The following is a 16,553-nucleotide window of genomic DNA, read 5'->3' on the forward strand; positions in this document are numbered from 1 at the left end:
GTGTATTTACTGATTTAGAGACGCGAACATGTCATGTCCTTTACCAGCATGCTCAGGTCTGAAGGGGTTAAACAGGAAACATACCGAAATTGAATTGCTACTGGATTTTAGAGCCAAGGAAGAGACAGTCCATCTTCCGTCTTTGGAAATGTGTAGTTTATTTTGTTGCCGATGCCGACCAAAATTGACGTAATGTCTGGGTTATAAAATCCCGTCCTCCGCCCTCCTCGCAGAGAGTGCCGAGTCACCAACAAGGCACAAGTCTGAAAATGTCCAACCCGTGTAATTCCTGGTACATCTCTCTCAGTCTGAAAGCCATGACACGGGTAAATCCCGTGTCACATTAGACGGGAATTTAGCGGGCCTGAAAGGGGATACTGTTAGAACTGCAGACAAAATGGTGGACGAGACTCCGGTGTTGTGAAGTCAAAAGCGTGTAAGTCTGGTACGTCGTAACCCGGGGACTACCTGTATAGTTATTCTGACGGCAATTACTCCACACAATAAGAAAAAAACCAAGAAGTGGCCAATCTGCAATTTATGAGGAATTCTGAGCAAGATCATTTGCTTGCAACCTCACAAATTCCTGGGAACAGCTCCAAATAGCCACTAAAACCTTTCCATAAAGATCATGGAAGCATTTAACACAGCACATCTGTGGCAACTATTGTAATGTTTTTACTTCCAAACAGGAGACATGATAAACTGGGCTACCAAAGCATGTGGTTAAAAATGGTTTACGTAAGAAAGTATAGTTTCATACTGTACAGTATACACCAAGGAGCCGGACATACTATATATTGCTAAACAATCACATCTGGCTGTCAAATTAAAGTCAGTTGGCCGGCAATGAAGAGATTAGCTTATGTTATAAAGAAGACAAACAATGATCGTTAAGGTCCAAGCGAGCACTGCTTTACATACAGTAAATAAAAAAACAAAAACATAATAAAAAAACAGTGAGCAATTAAAGTGAAGGGAGTATGAAAAGAGTAGCTCAGCACTTTGTAATGATGTAGAAAACATCTCAATTGCATACAAAAAGATAGTACAACTAATTTAACTCAAGCAAAAATGACAAACATGGGACACATTCCATCTTAAAGTACCTATGACAGCAAAAAGCATGTTTATTTCATATTTCACACGGTATTTTATGCTCCTAAATGAAATGGACCGCGTGGATGTGTGTGAAAGCGATCTATATACAGTGGGGAGAACAAGTAATTGATACACTGCCGATTTTGCTGGTTTTCCCACTTGCAAGCCGTGTAGAGGTCTGTAATTTGTATCATTAGTTCTCTTCAACTGTGAGGGACGGAATCTAATACAAAAATCCAGAAAATCACGTTGTATAATTTTTAAATAATAAATTTGTATTTAACTGCATGAAATAAGCATTTGATATATTACTAACTAGTAAATATTTCGGCTCTCAGTTCTTTTTTAAGAACCCTTCCTGTTCTCCACTCATTACCGGAAGTAACTGCACCTGTTTGAACTTCTTACCTGTATAAAAGACACCTGTTCACATGCTCATACAAACAAACTCCAACCTCTCCACAATGGCCAAGACCATAGAGCTGTGTAAGGACATCAGGGATAAAATAATAGACCTGCACAAGGCTGGGATGGGCTACAGGAAAATAAGCAGAGCAGCTTGGTGAGAAGGTAACAACTGTTGGAGCGATTATTAGAAAATGGAAGAAGTTCAAGTTGACGGTCAATCTGCCTCGTTCTGGGGCTCCATGCAAGATCTCACTTCGTGGGGCATCACTGATCATGAGGAAGGTGAGGGATCAGCCCAGAACTACACGGCAGGACCTGGTCAATGACCTGAAGAGAGCTGGAACCACAGTCTCGAAGAAAACCATCGGAAACACATTACGCCGTCATGGATTAAAATCCTACAGAGCACGCAACGTCCCGCTGCTGAAGCCAGTGCATGTCCAGACACGTCTGAAGTTTGCCACTGACCATCTGGATGATCCAGAGGAGCAATGGGAGAAGGTCATGTGGTCATATGAGACCAAAATGGAACTTTTTGGTCTAAACTCGGCTCGTCGTGTTTGAAGGAAAAAGAAGGATGAGTACAACCCCAATAACACCATCCCAACCGTGAAACATGGAGGACGAAACATCATTTTTTGGGGCTGCTTCTCTGCCAAGGGTACAGGACGACTGCACCGTATTGAGGGGAGGATGGATGGGGCTATGTATCGCCAGATCATGGCTGACAACCTCCTTCCTTCAGTGAGAGCCCTGAAGATGGGTCGTGGCTGGGTCTTCCAGCATGACAACGACCCAAAGCACACAGCTAAGGCAACTAAAGAGTGGCTCCGTAAGAAGCATCTTCAGGTCCTGGAGTGGCCTAGCCAGTCACCAGATCTGAACCCGATAGAAAATCTATGGAGGGAGCTGAAAGTCCGTGTTGCCCGGCAGCAGCCCCGAAACCTGAAGGCTCTGGAGAAGATCTGCATGAAGGAGTGGGCCAAAATCCCTGCTGCAGTGTGTGCAAACCTTGTCAAGGACTACAGGAAATGTTTGTTATCTGTAATAGCAAACAAAGGTTTCTGTACCAAATATTAAGTTCGGTTTTTGTGATGTATCAAATACTTATTTCATGCAATTAAATGCAAATTTATTAAAAGTCATACAACGTGATTTTCTGTTTTTTTGTATTAGATTCCGTCCCTCACAGTTGAAGAGAACTTATGACACAAATTACAGACCTCTACATGCTTTGCAAGTGGGAAAACCAGCAAAATCAGCAGTGTATCAAATACTTGTTCTCCCCACTTTATTTAATGATTTTTAAAAATCCTGCACCATGAAAATGAGTGACTTCTTGGATTGACGAAGAATGTGAATGCTACGCCTGCGGGATAATCATCTTCAGAATACAGCCAACACTACAGAACGACTTTTGGTTTTGCGGATTATTTCCATCGTTTTTCGCATCACACCAGCCCAATGTGCTGCAGGCTTTTGCTGCTGCACCGGGGTGAGGCGTGTGGGCCATTTGGGTATCAAATCTGTTCACCGCGGATAATGGCCAAAACAAGTCCGATCACTGTGGGACCATTGTGAGGTGAGTAAGCTACGTGTTTTATGTTATGTCAAATACTGAGATCATGGCACACGTTTTAATAAGGAGGTGGCTTGCATTTTGTGGGTGAAAATACTCCCTGTCCTCCGAGAAGGCCACACGGCTAACGACCGGCGGCTTGTCGCACACCATGGTCGCCGGACGATAAAGGTGTGCCCGCCGAGAATACGTTTTCCTCGGCTTGGCCACAAGCAAACCCCTGCTTCGACCTCGGCCCGGTTTGCCCTGCGGTCATTTTTCAGCTGCGTCCCCGGCAACAAGCATGATTCTAATTCACATAATAATGTTATTTAAGTTTTTTTATGCTGTCACAGGCACTTAAAGGTACAGTATTTACCCCATCTCCAGGAATCAATCACTCCAGTGAAGACGAGACCAACAAGATCAATCCTTCTGTCCTCATATTGTATCTTATTATGTACTAGGACTCGTCAATAAATTTAATCGTTTATTCACTTGCGGTTTTCGATAGTAAACCTACTTTACGACCAAGATGAGAGCACGCGAAGGGACATTTAACATTTTTATATAGTGGAAAGATAGAGAGAGAATCATCCAACGCAATTGTTTGAAAGTTCCCAAGTCTCAGGTAGAAGTCAGAAATGTTGTTCCAGGAGAACATTTTCAGCATCTCTGAGCACCATGTGAACAATAACGCAATGTATAGAAACATTTTAAGAAAAAAAAAAAAGAACCTCATTTGAAGGAACATTCCTGAACGACTGGCAACAGATGGCCTCAAAATTAGTAGGAATATATTACAGTATAAACCAGACAACCCCCCCCCCCCACCCTCCTGTCTCAACTAACAGATGTTAATATCAGTATTAGATATAAGTAACACAGTCTTTGCAGTGTTTCCCAGCCATTGTGTCGTATGAGATGGTCAGGTGTGCCACATAAATTTATTTGCCAAGAAGTCATACATTGTAATATTCCGAGAAACAAGTTGAAATATGACAAGATTAAAGTCGTCATTTTACAAAAATGAAGTCACACATACAAGATTCAAATCGTAATATGACGAGATTAAAGTCGTTCCGTTGATTATTTTTACGTTACGTGAACCAGAAGTTGTTGGGGGTTCACGGCCTACTGAACAGCGGGAGATCTGTTTAGCTTCATGTTTTTTGCCTTTTATTCCTACAAAGCTCTAAGCTTTACAGTGAGGAAAATAAGTATTGGAACACCCAGCGATTTTGCAAGTTCTCCTATTTAGAAATGATGGGCGGGGTTGAAATTTCCATGGAATGTGCCTGTCCACTGTGAGAGACAATCTAAAGAAAAAAAATCCAGAAATCCCAGTGTATGATTTTTTAAACAATTTATTTTTATTATACTGCTGCAAATAAGTATTTGAACACCTGTCTGTTAGCTAGAACTGGGAGCCTCAAAGACCTGTTAGTCGCCTTTAAAAAGTCCAACAAATAAGTGGAGTGGAGGTAGACTTTTTCAGTCTGACTTTTTGACCTGGTTGAGGCAGTTAGCTGCATATAAACACCTGTCCACCCCATACTATCAGGAAGACTCCAATTCCCAAAATGTTCAAGACCAAAGAGCTCCAAAGACAGACATGTAGACCTCTACGAGGCAGGAAATGTTAAGGGGTAATTCCCAAGCAGCTTGGTGATATAAGATCCACCATTGGAGCAATTATTAGAAAATGGTAGAAGCTAAACATGACTGTCAATCTTCCTCCGACTGGGGCTCCATGCAAGATCTACCTCGTAGGGTCTCAATCATCTTAAAAATGGTGAGGAATCACTCAAGATCTACACAGGAGAAGCTGGTCAATGACCTGAAAGGAGCTGGGACCACCATTTCAAAGGTTATGGTTGGTAATACATTCAGAACTCATGGTTTAAAATCATGCATGGAAAGGAAGTTTCCCCTGCTAAAGCCAGCACATGTCCTGGTCTGTTCTAAATTTGCCAATGACCACTTGGATGATCCAGAGGAGTAATGGGAGGAAGTCATGCGGCCAGAGGAGATTAAACTAAACTAAGATTAAACTTTTTGGTTTGAATTCCACTCATAGCGTTTAGAGGAAGAAGAATGATGAGTACCATCCCAAGAACACCATCCCTATTGTGAAGCATGGGGGTGGTAGCATCATGCTTTGGGGGTGACCAGGAGAGGATGACCAGGGCCATGTATTGTGCATTGAAAATGGGTCGTGACTGGGCCTTCCAACGTGACAATGGCCTGAAGCAGGCAGCCAGAGTTACCAAGGAGTGGCTTCGTAAAAAGCATATCAAGGTTCTGGAGGGGCCTAGCATGTCTCCAGAACTAAACCCAATAGAAAATCTTTGAATGAAGCTCAAACTCCATGTTTCTCAATGACAGCCCAGAAACCTGATTGATCTAGAGAAGATCTGTATGGAGCAGTGGTGCAAAATCCCTGCTGCAGACTGTGCAAACCTGGTGAAAAGTTACAGGAAACGTTTGACCTCTGGAATTGTGATCAAAGGCTACTATCCCAAATATTAACATTGATTTTCTCAGATGTTCAAATGCTTATTAGGAGCAGTATAACACAAATTGTCTAAAAAAAATCAGACACTGTGATTTCGGGATTTTTTTTCTTTAGCTTGTCTCTCACAGTGGACAAGCACCTACCATGAAAATTTCAAACCCGCCCATCATTTCTAAGTGGGAGGACAAAATCGTAGGGTGTTCAAATACTTATTTTTTTCACTTTATGGTCATCCAAAGATACCCAGGTTTCACACTGATTGAGTAAAAATAAATAATTAGACATTTAAATACTTTTTTGTGTTTATTTGATTCCTCTTGATAAAACCTTAACGAGAATGACTTTATAGTTTTAAATTTGAAGATTCTCTGCTAGTGGTGTGCCTAGAGATTTTTCATTGTAAAAAGTCTGCGTTAACTCAAAAAGGGTTGGGAAACACTGTCGTTGAGTGAGTGAATATAGTGTCCGCAATTTAATATCTTAATGTTGTAAATCAGGCCTTACAGCATAGTGGATGTGCCTGTATCATAGATTGATGGTCATATTACTGGTTATAAATTATTCTCATTTGCTTTATTCATATAATTATAACTAATAAATTAACCTACAAAGTACTTTTTTCCCAAGAACTGATTTAAGTAATTCAGAGTAAGAGAAATAATGATCTACAATGTACTGTGACTTATACTGATATGTTACAAAAGCAGACAGTTAAAGTGCGTTTCAGACTAAGCTCCCAAACAATAGATCCATTCTCCAAAAACATGATGGAAACAAAAGTGCATCCAGATATTCAAGTACAGTATGTCTGCATATTATCATGGCTCGACAGAAGTTACCGACACCCTGTATTACAATAAGGAAACAATATTCAAGTACACTGCTAATAACGGTAAACAATATTTGTGTAGCAGAGATGAGTCCATGACATGTTTTATCTACAATGTGGTTAGAATGGCAACAACACGAGCTGCCACAGTCTCTAAAGTCAGCTCCCACAGGAGGGCATCTTAACGTGTTACACTGCTATCTCATCTCCCAGACTGTCAGGAGTTACCTGTTTGTTGAGAACGTTTAGAAGCTTAAAGGTCTCTGCCTCTGTTCCCCAACCAAAGAATTCCATCACCTCCACCTCTCCCTCCTCCTCATCCTCCCTCTCATCACTGTCATCTGTGTTTGACTCATACTCCGAGACAATGCCTGACTCTCGAAAACTAGCAAAGTTGCGGCAGATCTGAGATTCGGCATTGTAAGCCGACAACTTTGCTGTATCTTCAGGCATCTTGGTCGCCTCAAGCTTGTTGGCTTTGAGAGGAGGGGGTGGTGAGGAGACAGGTGGTAGTAGAGGACCAGGGGGTCCTGGGAGAAAACGAAAACATTCCAGTTTTAGAACACGTTGGTCCCTACCTATTGGGCTTCCCAGGTTTCCATTGGAAGATGCAAATGCATTAATGGTCCCGTCAGTGGTGCAAAGCTGGGGTAGGTTTGGAGCAGACAATTCCGGTTTAGGGGTAGTTGGGTCACAGATTACAGGGGGCACAGTGGACCGGAAGGCGATCTCCAACAAACTATCCTGGGATCCCACTGAAAAGCAAAGAATAAAGATGCGAACAAGGTCAGATAACCTTTAATTTATGTTAAGATTATTCTGCTTTTGAATGACACATGATTGTCATATACATACTGTGAGTTCATAACACAGTTCCCAAAAAGTTAGCCAGTCTTTCCTATGTATTGTGTGGGAAAAATGTTATAGGTATTCTTATGGAAATATTATATGGTCCCACCTGGAATCTGGAATTCCGCGGTTACGCAGAGATTTTAAAATGTAGTGCCTATAAGCTCTTAGCTTGTGGCATATCACACTGTCCAACTTACTAACATTAGGCCTGTCGCGATAAAAATTTTTAGGAAGCGATGCATTGTCTCATAAATTATTGCCGATATGCGATATTACTGTCAATTTTTTTTTTACCAATTCAACCACTAATGTAGTGACAATATATCCCGATAAATCACCCATACAAAAGCAATACATTGTTATCCTTAAACAAACTATATTCAAAAAGAAAAAAAAACAAAAACCATGCACAACGGATAGTCCTTTGAAAGCTAGCTAAGTGCAGAATATTTTTGTTTTGCCATTTTTGTTCTCTGCCAGTTAAAATCAAAAGTGTTTATTTGAACCAAAATGCCTGTAATCTTGTCCTGCAAAGTGCGCATATCAGCAAATTTGAACACAAATTATTAATTGCCAATCAGATTTTTCATAATGGGTGTCATTTTAAATTTATTCTTAGTGTAGAATGTGAAGTATGTGTGAGTAACTCCAGAAATCATTGTTTACATGTTGAATATGATGTGCCTGTATTTTATAACGTTAACCAAAAGTACGTTTGCTAAGCCGCTATCCGAAAGCTTTACACTCAGTTAAAAAAAAAGTGCCTTTAATATTGACTTCAATTCTCTTCTTCAATTTTCATCATGCATGTGGGGTCGGTAATGGATTTTTGCTGTAAACCAGCGATTTTTAATGTTTGAAGTGTCCCCTCTTAACTGGAAGTTTGCATTTTGGAGAAGACTGCCAATGTTTTGTAGCAGTGTAAAGTGGTTAGTACATTGTCTTTTTTTCCATTAGCGTCAATGTATCAATGCTAACATTTTACAATGATTAATATGCAGTGATACCTCGCTACTTCGCGCTTCAAACTCCATGACCTCAGTCCATCGCGGATGATTTAAAAAAACAAACAAACAAACAAACAAAAAAAAAGGCTCTTTGTTCGTCAGGCATGCCCTGGAGTTTCTTATCAAAGTCAACGATGATTGACAGATGTTTGGGTTTGATGTTGCCAGAGACACGAACTTCAAAGCGCCTCATGCGTCAATCATCGTTTAACTTGTTAAACAGTTGCCTTGGCAACTCAATGAGTGTAAGTGAGTAGCTTGAGTGGATTTGAGTGGACTCACTCAAATACTCACCGACCAATAAACATCTGTGAAAGGAACTGGAGTCCCATAAGAAACCAACACGCACGTGTGCCAAGTTCACGCAGCACACGCAAACACACGCACACACGCGGCGATAAATCGCAGCCGGGAAAATTAATGACCTCATTTTTATTTACCGTGCGATAAATTGACTTATTGCATATCGCGACACGCTTATCCCACTTAATGATTTATACTTTTACAGAGCACACAGTAAAGCCGTAACATGCCTGAAAGCAAAGCAGCAGCAGCGGCAGGTGCATCTCAGCCTCCACTTATGCAAATCATGCACTGAAGGGGGCATTGATTTACAGTAATAGCTAGGCACTTTTGGATCAACATAATAGTCGACAATACATCAGTAAAGGGATGCATCATTACAAAAAAAAAAAAAAAAGTGTGTCTGGGAACTACTATATTAAATAACAGGCATGAAAATAGGTCAGGGGTTAAAAAGGTGAGAAGGGTGTGGAGAAAATATGTTCCAGTAGGGCAGTCCCAAACGACTAATTTTGGCCCGATTAGTCAGCCGACTATTTTTACGATTAGTTGACTTTTACTAATTTAGCAATGACATTTTTGTTGACACTTATTAATTCACAAAAACACTTAAATTCTTTATTAAAGTACAAATAACCATGTAAATAAATATAATGAATTACACATAAACAATGAGGTCCAATGTTGATAGCATTTACAAGTGCAAAAGAATGCAATGTAAACATATTCAGAACACTGACTTCGCCTTTCCAACATTATTCAAAACAATTTAAAGAAAAATATCTAGCATTATTATTTTAGTATACAACTATAAAAATAGTATTATAAGAATTATGATATTCAGTGCCAATTATATTTTTCAAAAAGGGTGTCATTTTAAAGCTGTTCTTAGTGTAAAATCTGAATTCTGTAGTATTATAGTATTTACATATTATAGTATTAATTCTGAAGTATGGGGGATTAACTACAGAAATCTATATTTATATGAACGTGGCGTGCTTTTATTTTGATATGTTCACCGGAAGTACGTTCGCTAAACCACTAACAGCTTCACACTCCGCAAAAAAGCACTTATTGTCATTGCTTGTGGTGTCACTCAGATTTTTTTTCTTTTCATTTTTTTGTTTGCAAATGCTGTTGCCAGCGATTTTTTTAATGTTTGAAGTGTCACCTTTTAACCGCAAGTTTGCATTTTGGACAAGACTGCCGATGTTTGGTAGCAGGATAAAGTAGTTTGTGTTTTTTTCCCCATTAGTCTCAATGTAGTAATGCTGACGTTTACAGTGTTTAATATACATGTTTCCTTATTTTGTATGTCTGAACTGTAATTCTACGGCGTGTTGATTACCAATAAACATCTGTAAAATGAACTGGAGTCTCATATGTTCTCTACACGCATGCACGCACGCGGTGATAAAACGCAGCCGTGAAAATTATTGCCCTTATTTTTATTTACCTTGCGACAAATGGACTCATTGCATATCGCGACAGGCTTAGCAACTTCAATAAAACATGTCGTTAGTTAGTTAGTTAGTTAGTTAGTTAGTTAGTTAGTTAGTTAGTTAGATGGAATTACGACCCCCCCACCCCCTTAAAAATTTTATCCTCAGATCTACACAATTCACGTAGGTCACCCCTTTTTACTTCAAAACGGCGAATTTCGCCGAAAGGTGAGTGATTTTCATGCCTGAAATAATCACCACTATTGGATCACTCACACCACTTACTCATGTCTTGGTGTGCAGCAAGAGATAAGCGCAGCTCCTCTTGAATGCACGACAAATAAACATTTGTCCTACAACCACTGCGTGTGACGCAAAACCCAATTGGGCACACAGGTACAGAGACTCAGAGTTTATAGAGTTGGATGAATAACCGGGGAGGGGATCCTTAAACGATATGTTAGTGTAGATGACTTGGGGTTTTGGCTAAATTATGCAGTATGTTTAAGCATTTATTCATCCTAGTCTGGATGTAGCCCTAGTTTGACTTACTGGAGTTAGGTCCAGTGATCTTTGTCTCCAGTTCCTGGATCTGTTTAACCAGGAGTGAAATGTGCTGTAGCAGATCTTTGTTTTGCAGTAGTAGTTGGTGAACTCGAGCTTGCGCCTCCAGTCGAGCTGTGGCCTCTGCACTCAGCTGGTCTTTCAAGAGGTGAACCTTTAGAAAGAAATCAAATGAATGAAGCAGAACTCAAAAGGACAGAAAGAGGAAGAATAAACATGAAAACGAAATATGCCAGGTCAAATTGCAATAAGTGTGACACAATGTTCAGCTACTGTCATCTGTAGGGCTCTGGCTCTGAAAAGATAAGTAATAAATGAAAGTTGTACATGTGGTTAGAATTTTTTGGCAAGATGTCTCTTATCCTTTGTATTTAATCGATTATGAGTGGGGTCCGAATGAGTGGGAGGCGGTGTTGGAGGCGTGGCTCTTTGCGCTTTCTTTGGGGGCGTGGATGGTCTGGGGGATTGCCCTGGAGGACTGACAGCGGCCCATCTGCCGGGGCTGTTGATGGAGGGAACGTACTGCGCTTAAAATGGTATCTGACTGCCACTGTTAGCTTTTCTGCTGGGAAAAAACAGCTTTAGTAAGGGGGAAGTGTAATTAATTAATGAAAAAATTAAGTGTTCGTTGGCTGTCACTGAGTAGCATTTGCGATTGCTACACAAAAATAGCCATGTAAATTGCCCCTAAGAACGGTCAGACAGGTAAGACAACCAGAGGATATAATATATAAGGAAGACAGGGCATATGGTGGTAAAGGATAGATTGTTGAAACAGGACAATGTCATTGTCAGTGGCATAAGGCAATGCACACAAGAAAAAGGTGTCGATAAAAAAGGTAACTCTCGATCAGGTCGGCTCTTTTCCCCATCTTTTTCAGCCCTTTGACACTCAAGCCATCTCTTTAACTGAACTGCCAGTGAATTTGGCACCAGGGACATTATTTTCTGACAGAATTGGTAGGTTTAGGTCAGTAAACATCTCGTTCGTACACTATTTTCATTCATTTACTATTAGGGACAAACGGGAGGTTGACCCGCCAGGCCACAATTGTGAACGTCATAAATATTAATGAGCAAAAGTGACGTGTTGCTTGTGGTACGCAATTGTGGATGCCCAACTCTGCCTTATCACTTTTCTTTCTGAGCTCCCTTCCCTCCTCTTTTCCCTCGGTTACCAGCAACCCCCACCTCCACATGTTGTCCAATGTATGGACAAAAATGTATACACAATTAAACAATTCGTCACCAAATTGTCCAATTCTTTGTAAATTAAACCCATTGAGTCAATGATGCCAGCCAGACTAAGAAAGAAAAAGTACTTTGAAAAAGTTTCAAAGTAGGAAAATGCAGTTCAAGTGTGAACATGTCATGTTATCAGCAGCAAATAGGTGTATACATTTTTTGGGGACACCCTGTGTTATTAGATCAGGATAGCACTGCTACATTCAGATGTACTGTATGTGTTAAATGAGCATTTTTCTTATTTGTTTGTTCTTCACATCTCTCTGCTTCCTTTCTCTCTGTCGCCCAAAACCCCTTCCCATCCACTTTTTCTGAATGAATAAAACAATATGAACCACAAAGGGAGTCCATCAAACTCTCACGTGGCATAATAAAACTGTTCAATCTATAAGGACAATCAGATTCCCATTCTCAGTATCTAAGAGCTCAACAGGACAGGTAAAAAAGATCGCATTTATGTTCCACCACTCACAAACCACGATGACCTTAAACAGTGAATAACAACAGCGATTAATCTATCATGAGGAGCTTTGATGGATCGTTGAGGGTTCATGATAGGCCTGGGAGGAATTATTTTTTTGCTTTGATGCAGATAGATGGTGGCCCCACAAATCAATGATAATAAAAGTTGATCGGGAGTATATGACTTGGCTGGAGTTTCCTATTGATTTTCCTGAATAATTGCACAATAAAATTGGTTAATTATTTTTGAATAAGCATGTTTAACGATAATCACAGACAGTTTGAATTGTATTTGATGATTCTAGTTTGATATGGAAAGGAAACCGTAAGGGTATAGATTAGAGCAGAGGTCAGGAACCTGTTTGACTGAAAGAAAGCCAAAAATCCACATATTTTAAAGTGCATACGACAGGAGAAAAAAAGTCTTAAATAGGATTATTATGTGAATTACAATCATATTTTGAGACAATTCGACTATATACAACCATTTACAAAGTGCAAATGACGAGAAATTAGTCTTTTAATCTGCCTGTTAGCCACACCTACCATTATAGGGCTCTAGCGTCGCCAACAGGTGGATGACGTCAGCGGAGTCACGATTTCATCTGATTTAGTATGCAGCCAATTGAGGGGGAATTATTCACAATGAGGAAAATGCGACGAAGAGAGCCGCAAAATGTCATTGTTTCAGTCTCCACTCCAATATTTTTACAGGATATTGTTTTTATCCAAGTATTTTCCCCAATAGCCAAATAAATGGCGTGAGAAGGACCAGTCAGCCTGTTGAGGGGGAAGTACTCAGAACGAGGAAAACGCAATGCAGAGAGCCGCAAAATGTCATTGTTTCAGTCTCTCTTCACCAATATTTTTACAGGATATTCTTTTTATCCAAGTATTTTTCCCCAATAGCTAAATAAATGGCTTGAGAAGGACCAGTCAGCCCGTTGAGGGAGAATTATTCAGAACAAGAAAAACGTGACGTAGAGGGCTGCAAAATGTCATTGTTTCAGTCTCTCTACTCCAATATTTTTACAGGATATTCTTTTTATCCAAGTATAATCCAAGTAAATGGAACATGAAATAATAAAAATGCATTTATTCAGGACGACATGGCAAAATTACTCCATAATGGTCAAGATTGTCACCTTTACTGTCGCACCTCCCGAACGATATTTTATGCCACCTAAATCGGGCTTATGTCATTTCCCTTCCCCGGCTTCGGAGAACGTAAACAAACCAAGAGGTGTGACAGCTAGCCGACACGCTAACACGAACCGAGTGGTGTTTCAAAGTCTTCGAAGCGGAAAATCACACATAACTAGCCCGGATCATTTTACATGATGACTGGGTTGTCGATTGTCTTCGCCGCTCGCCAACCGGCCCGGCGGAGAGCAATTTACAGCTTACTCGACTCAGTGGAGGAGGGCGGCTGCAGCTGTTGTCCAGCTAACATGTGCAGCTAATGTGTATGAGGAGACCATTTTACATGACCATCCATGATCAAACGTAAGTTGTCCTTTATTTAAAGAAAGTTTGTAATGTTTACTTTGTAATCGCTGTATTCGCGGCTATTTTTAACACAAAGTTGCAATTTCTGACCGGTTGGAAAATTTGACAGAGCAATAGGCACATAAAGAGGGCAGTAAGCCGAGTATAGTGCTCTCCCGGCAGGGGGATGTGCGACAAGCCACCGGGTCGTCGGCCGAGGGGACAAGGAGCATGTCAGCCATAAAATGCAAGCCACCTACATATTAAAATGATCCCAGTATTTGACATAATACAAAACACGATGTTTACTCTTCCTTGTGAGTCCCATGGTCCCACAGTAGTAGAGCTTGTTTTGGCCAATATCCACCGGTGAATGGGAACCTTTTGAAACCCAAATAGAGTACAGCCAGATATTTCTGCAGCCGTTTGGCTGGCGTGATGCGAAAAATAAACGTATTATTAAATCAGCTGAATCCTTAGTCCTTCTCATACAACAGTACGGCTGTATAGTAAAGAGAGGAGTCCTTCCTCCGTACACTTTCTCAACTCGAGACTGTTGCCGGAAGTCACTCATTTTCATGGCGCGGGATTCAAAAAACTAAATAAATATAGCGATCGCTTCCTCACACATCCAAGTGGTCCATTTCATTCAGGAGCATAAAATACCGTGTGTATTATGAAATAAACATGCTTTTTCATGTCACAGGTACTTTATAGGAGATTCCACAGGCCATACAGTGTAGGGATGTCCCGATAGCATATTTTGCACCCGAGTCAGAGTCACCTCATTTTGAGAATCTGTCGATAGTCCCGACCTGATACTGAAAACAAATGTTTTTTATTTGAACAAAAGTTCCAAACATGTTACAGTCCCACTGTCCCGCCTTAATAATGTAAATTATTTTAAAACAAGAATAACACTGCACTAAAAATGCTTGTCTTTATTAAATGCTTCATTGAATGAGTCCGCTTAAATTCACTTACGCTGCTGAGAACAGCCTCTCACTTACAGAATGAGTTGCCAGAGCACACTTATGACTGGGCTGCAAGTTTAACGAGGATTGACACATTTGTGCCTTTGATTGTAGCGCTACCAAGCTTCCCTGACAAGACCAAAGCTACAAACCTGTCAATCATAATTAACTCTAAGTACCAAATGAAAGCTGCACCGGCCAATTTGGCCGCACTACTTAGCAGAAGGGAGGGTGTGGCGCTGTACGAGCATGAAGCAGAAAAAAAATATACGTTCTAATTAAAAACCCAATCCTTTTCACCCGATTCCAATTCTCTGAAAAATGGTGCGAGATTTCCAATCATGTGATTGGATCGGGACATCCCTAATACAGTATGTGCATGCATACAGTGTATCACAAAAGTGAGTACACCCCTCACATTTTTGCAGATATTTAAGTATATATTTTCATGGGACAGCGCTGGCAAAATGACACTTTGACACAATGAAAAGTAGTCTGTGTTAGAGCAAGGCGGTAAACCGAAAATTTATCGTTACCGAAATTCTTCACGATGACCGACGTAATTTTGACCATGTCGGTAAATTCGGTAATTTAATAAAACAAGAAAATATAGTCTTTTCATCCCGCTTTGACTCTGTGTTGTTCGGCTATGTTCATTCCCCTTTAAGAAAGCAGACAGTGTGCTTACGTATGGAGTCAGGTGGTTTTTAGGAAGTCAAACAAACAGAAGCCCGGTAGGCTAACGCTACAAATGAACGTGATGGAGTTGGATAGTGGCGCTAACCTTGTCGAAACGGCTGAAATTAATGAGTGGACTGGGCACGGACTTCATGTAGCAATCATTATGTCACGTTATTTGGTATCTCTGTGTGATTTCTCTGAAGGCTTTCATGATGGTAAAGCACTCAGCATAAAGTATAATCCAACAGTGAAGCCTATATATAATATGACAGTTTAATGGCCACAGCTATTTTTCTGTATGTGTTTGCTTTATTCTGCCATCATAAAACCTTAAATGTTTTATTGACATCAGAGCAATACAGCTTTAAACTGGTTGTGTCTGTGTGGGGGGTGCATGTATTAAAAAATGTTCTGGAAAAAAAAAAAACCTGAAACCTTGACGTAAACCCTTGTGTTGAATAATTTTGTCACAGCAGCCATTACCAATAAGTTGTCTGAAGTGTACTGTTAAAGTGCCTGTGACACGAAAAAGCATGTTTATTTCATAATACACGCGGTATTTTATGCTCCTGAATGATATGGACCGCTTGGATGTGTGTGGAGGCGATCGCTATATTTATTTAGTTTTTTGAATCCCGCGCCAGGAAAATGAGTGACTTCCGGCTTCGGTCTTGCATTGAGGAGGAGGGCGCTGTGACGTGTACGGTAGAAGACGTCCTCTTCACTATACAGCGTACTGTTGTGTATGGGGACAAAGGATTCAGCTGATTTTGCGGATTAATACGTTTATTTTTCGCATCATGCCAGCCAAACGGCTGCAGAAAAATCATTCTGTATGAGGGAGAGGCGTATGCGCCTTTTTTGGAGTTTCAAAAGGTTTCCATCACCGTGGATATTTACTGTGGGACCATTGGACTTACGAGGAAGTGAGTAAACATCTTGTTTTGTATTATGTCAAATACGAATACAGCGATTACAAAGTAAACACTACAAACTTCCTTTAAATGAAGGACTACTTACATTTGATCATTGATAGGCATGTAAAAAAGCTGTCCTAATGGTCATTAGCAGCAGCCCGTTAGCTGCACAACAACTCCAACCACCCTCCTCCGGGGAACGAA

General features: G+C 40.5%; 1 protein-coding gene across 5 annotated transcripts in view; it reads right to left on the reverse strand.

Annotated features, from left to right (window-relative positions):
- Nucleotides 1–16,553, reverse strand: part of LOC130918728 (carboxyl-terminal PDZ ligand of neuronal nitric oxide synthase protein-like) — a 216,019-nt gene that overhangs the window by 50,097 nt on the left and 149,369 nt on the right. For all 5 annotated transcript variants that reach the window (XM_057840699.1, XM_057840698.1, XM_057840700.1 and 2 more), the window contains 2 exons: nucleotides 10,571–10,736; nucleotides 6,993–7,169 (listed from right to left, as the gene is read on the reverse strand). In XM_057840699.1, coding sequence (XP_057696682.1) covers nucleotides 6,993–7,169; nucleotides 10,571–10,736 — 343 coding nt within the window. The remainder of the gene's footprint in view (nucleotides 1–6,992; nucleotides 7,170–10,570; nucleotides 10,737–16,553) is intronic.

The sequence above is a fragment of the Corythoichthys intestinalis genome, chromosome 7 (assembly GCF_030265065.1).
Source record: "Corythoichthys intestinalis isolate RoL2023-P3 chromosome 7, ASM3026506v1, whole genome shotgun sequence".
Classification (NCBI taxonomy): Eukaryota; Metazoa; Chordata; class Actinopteri; order Syngnathiformes; family Syngnathidae; genus Corythoichthys; species Corythoichthys intestinalis.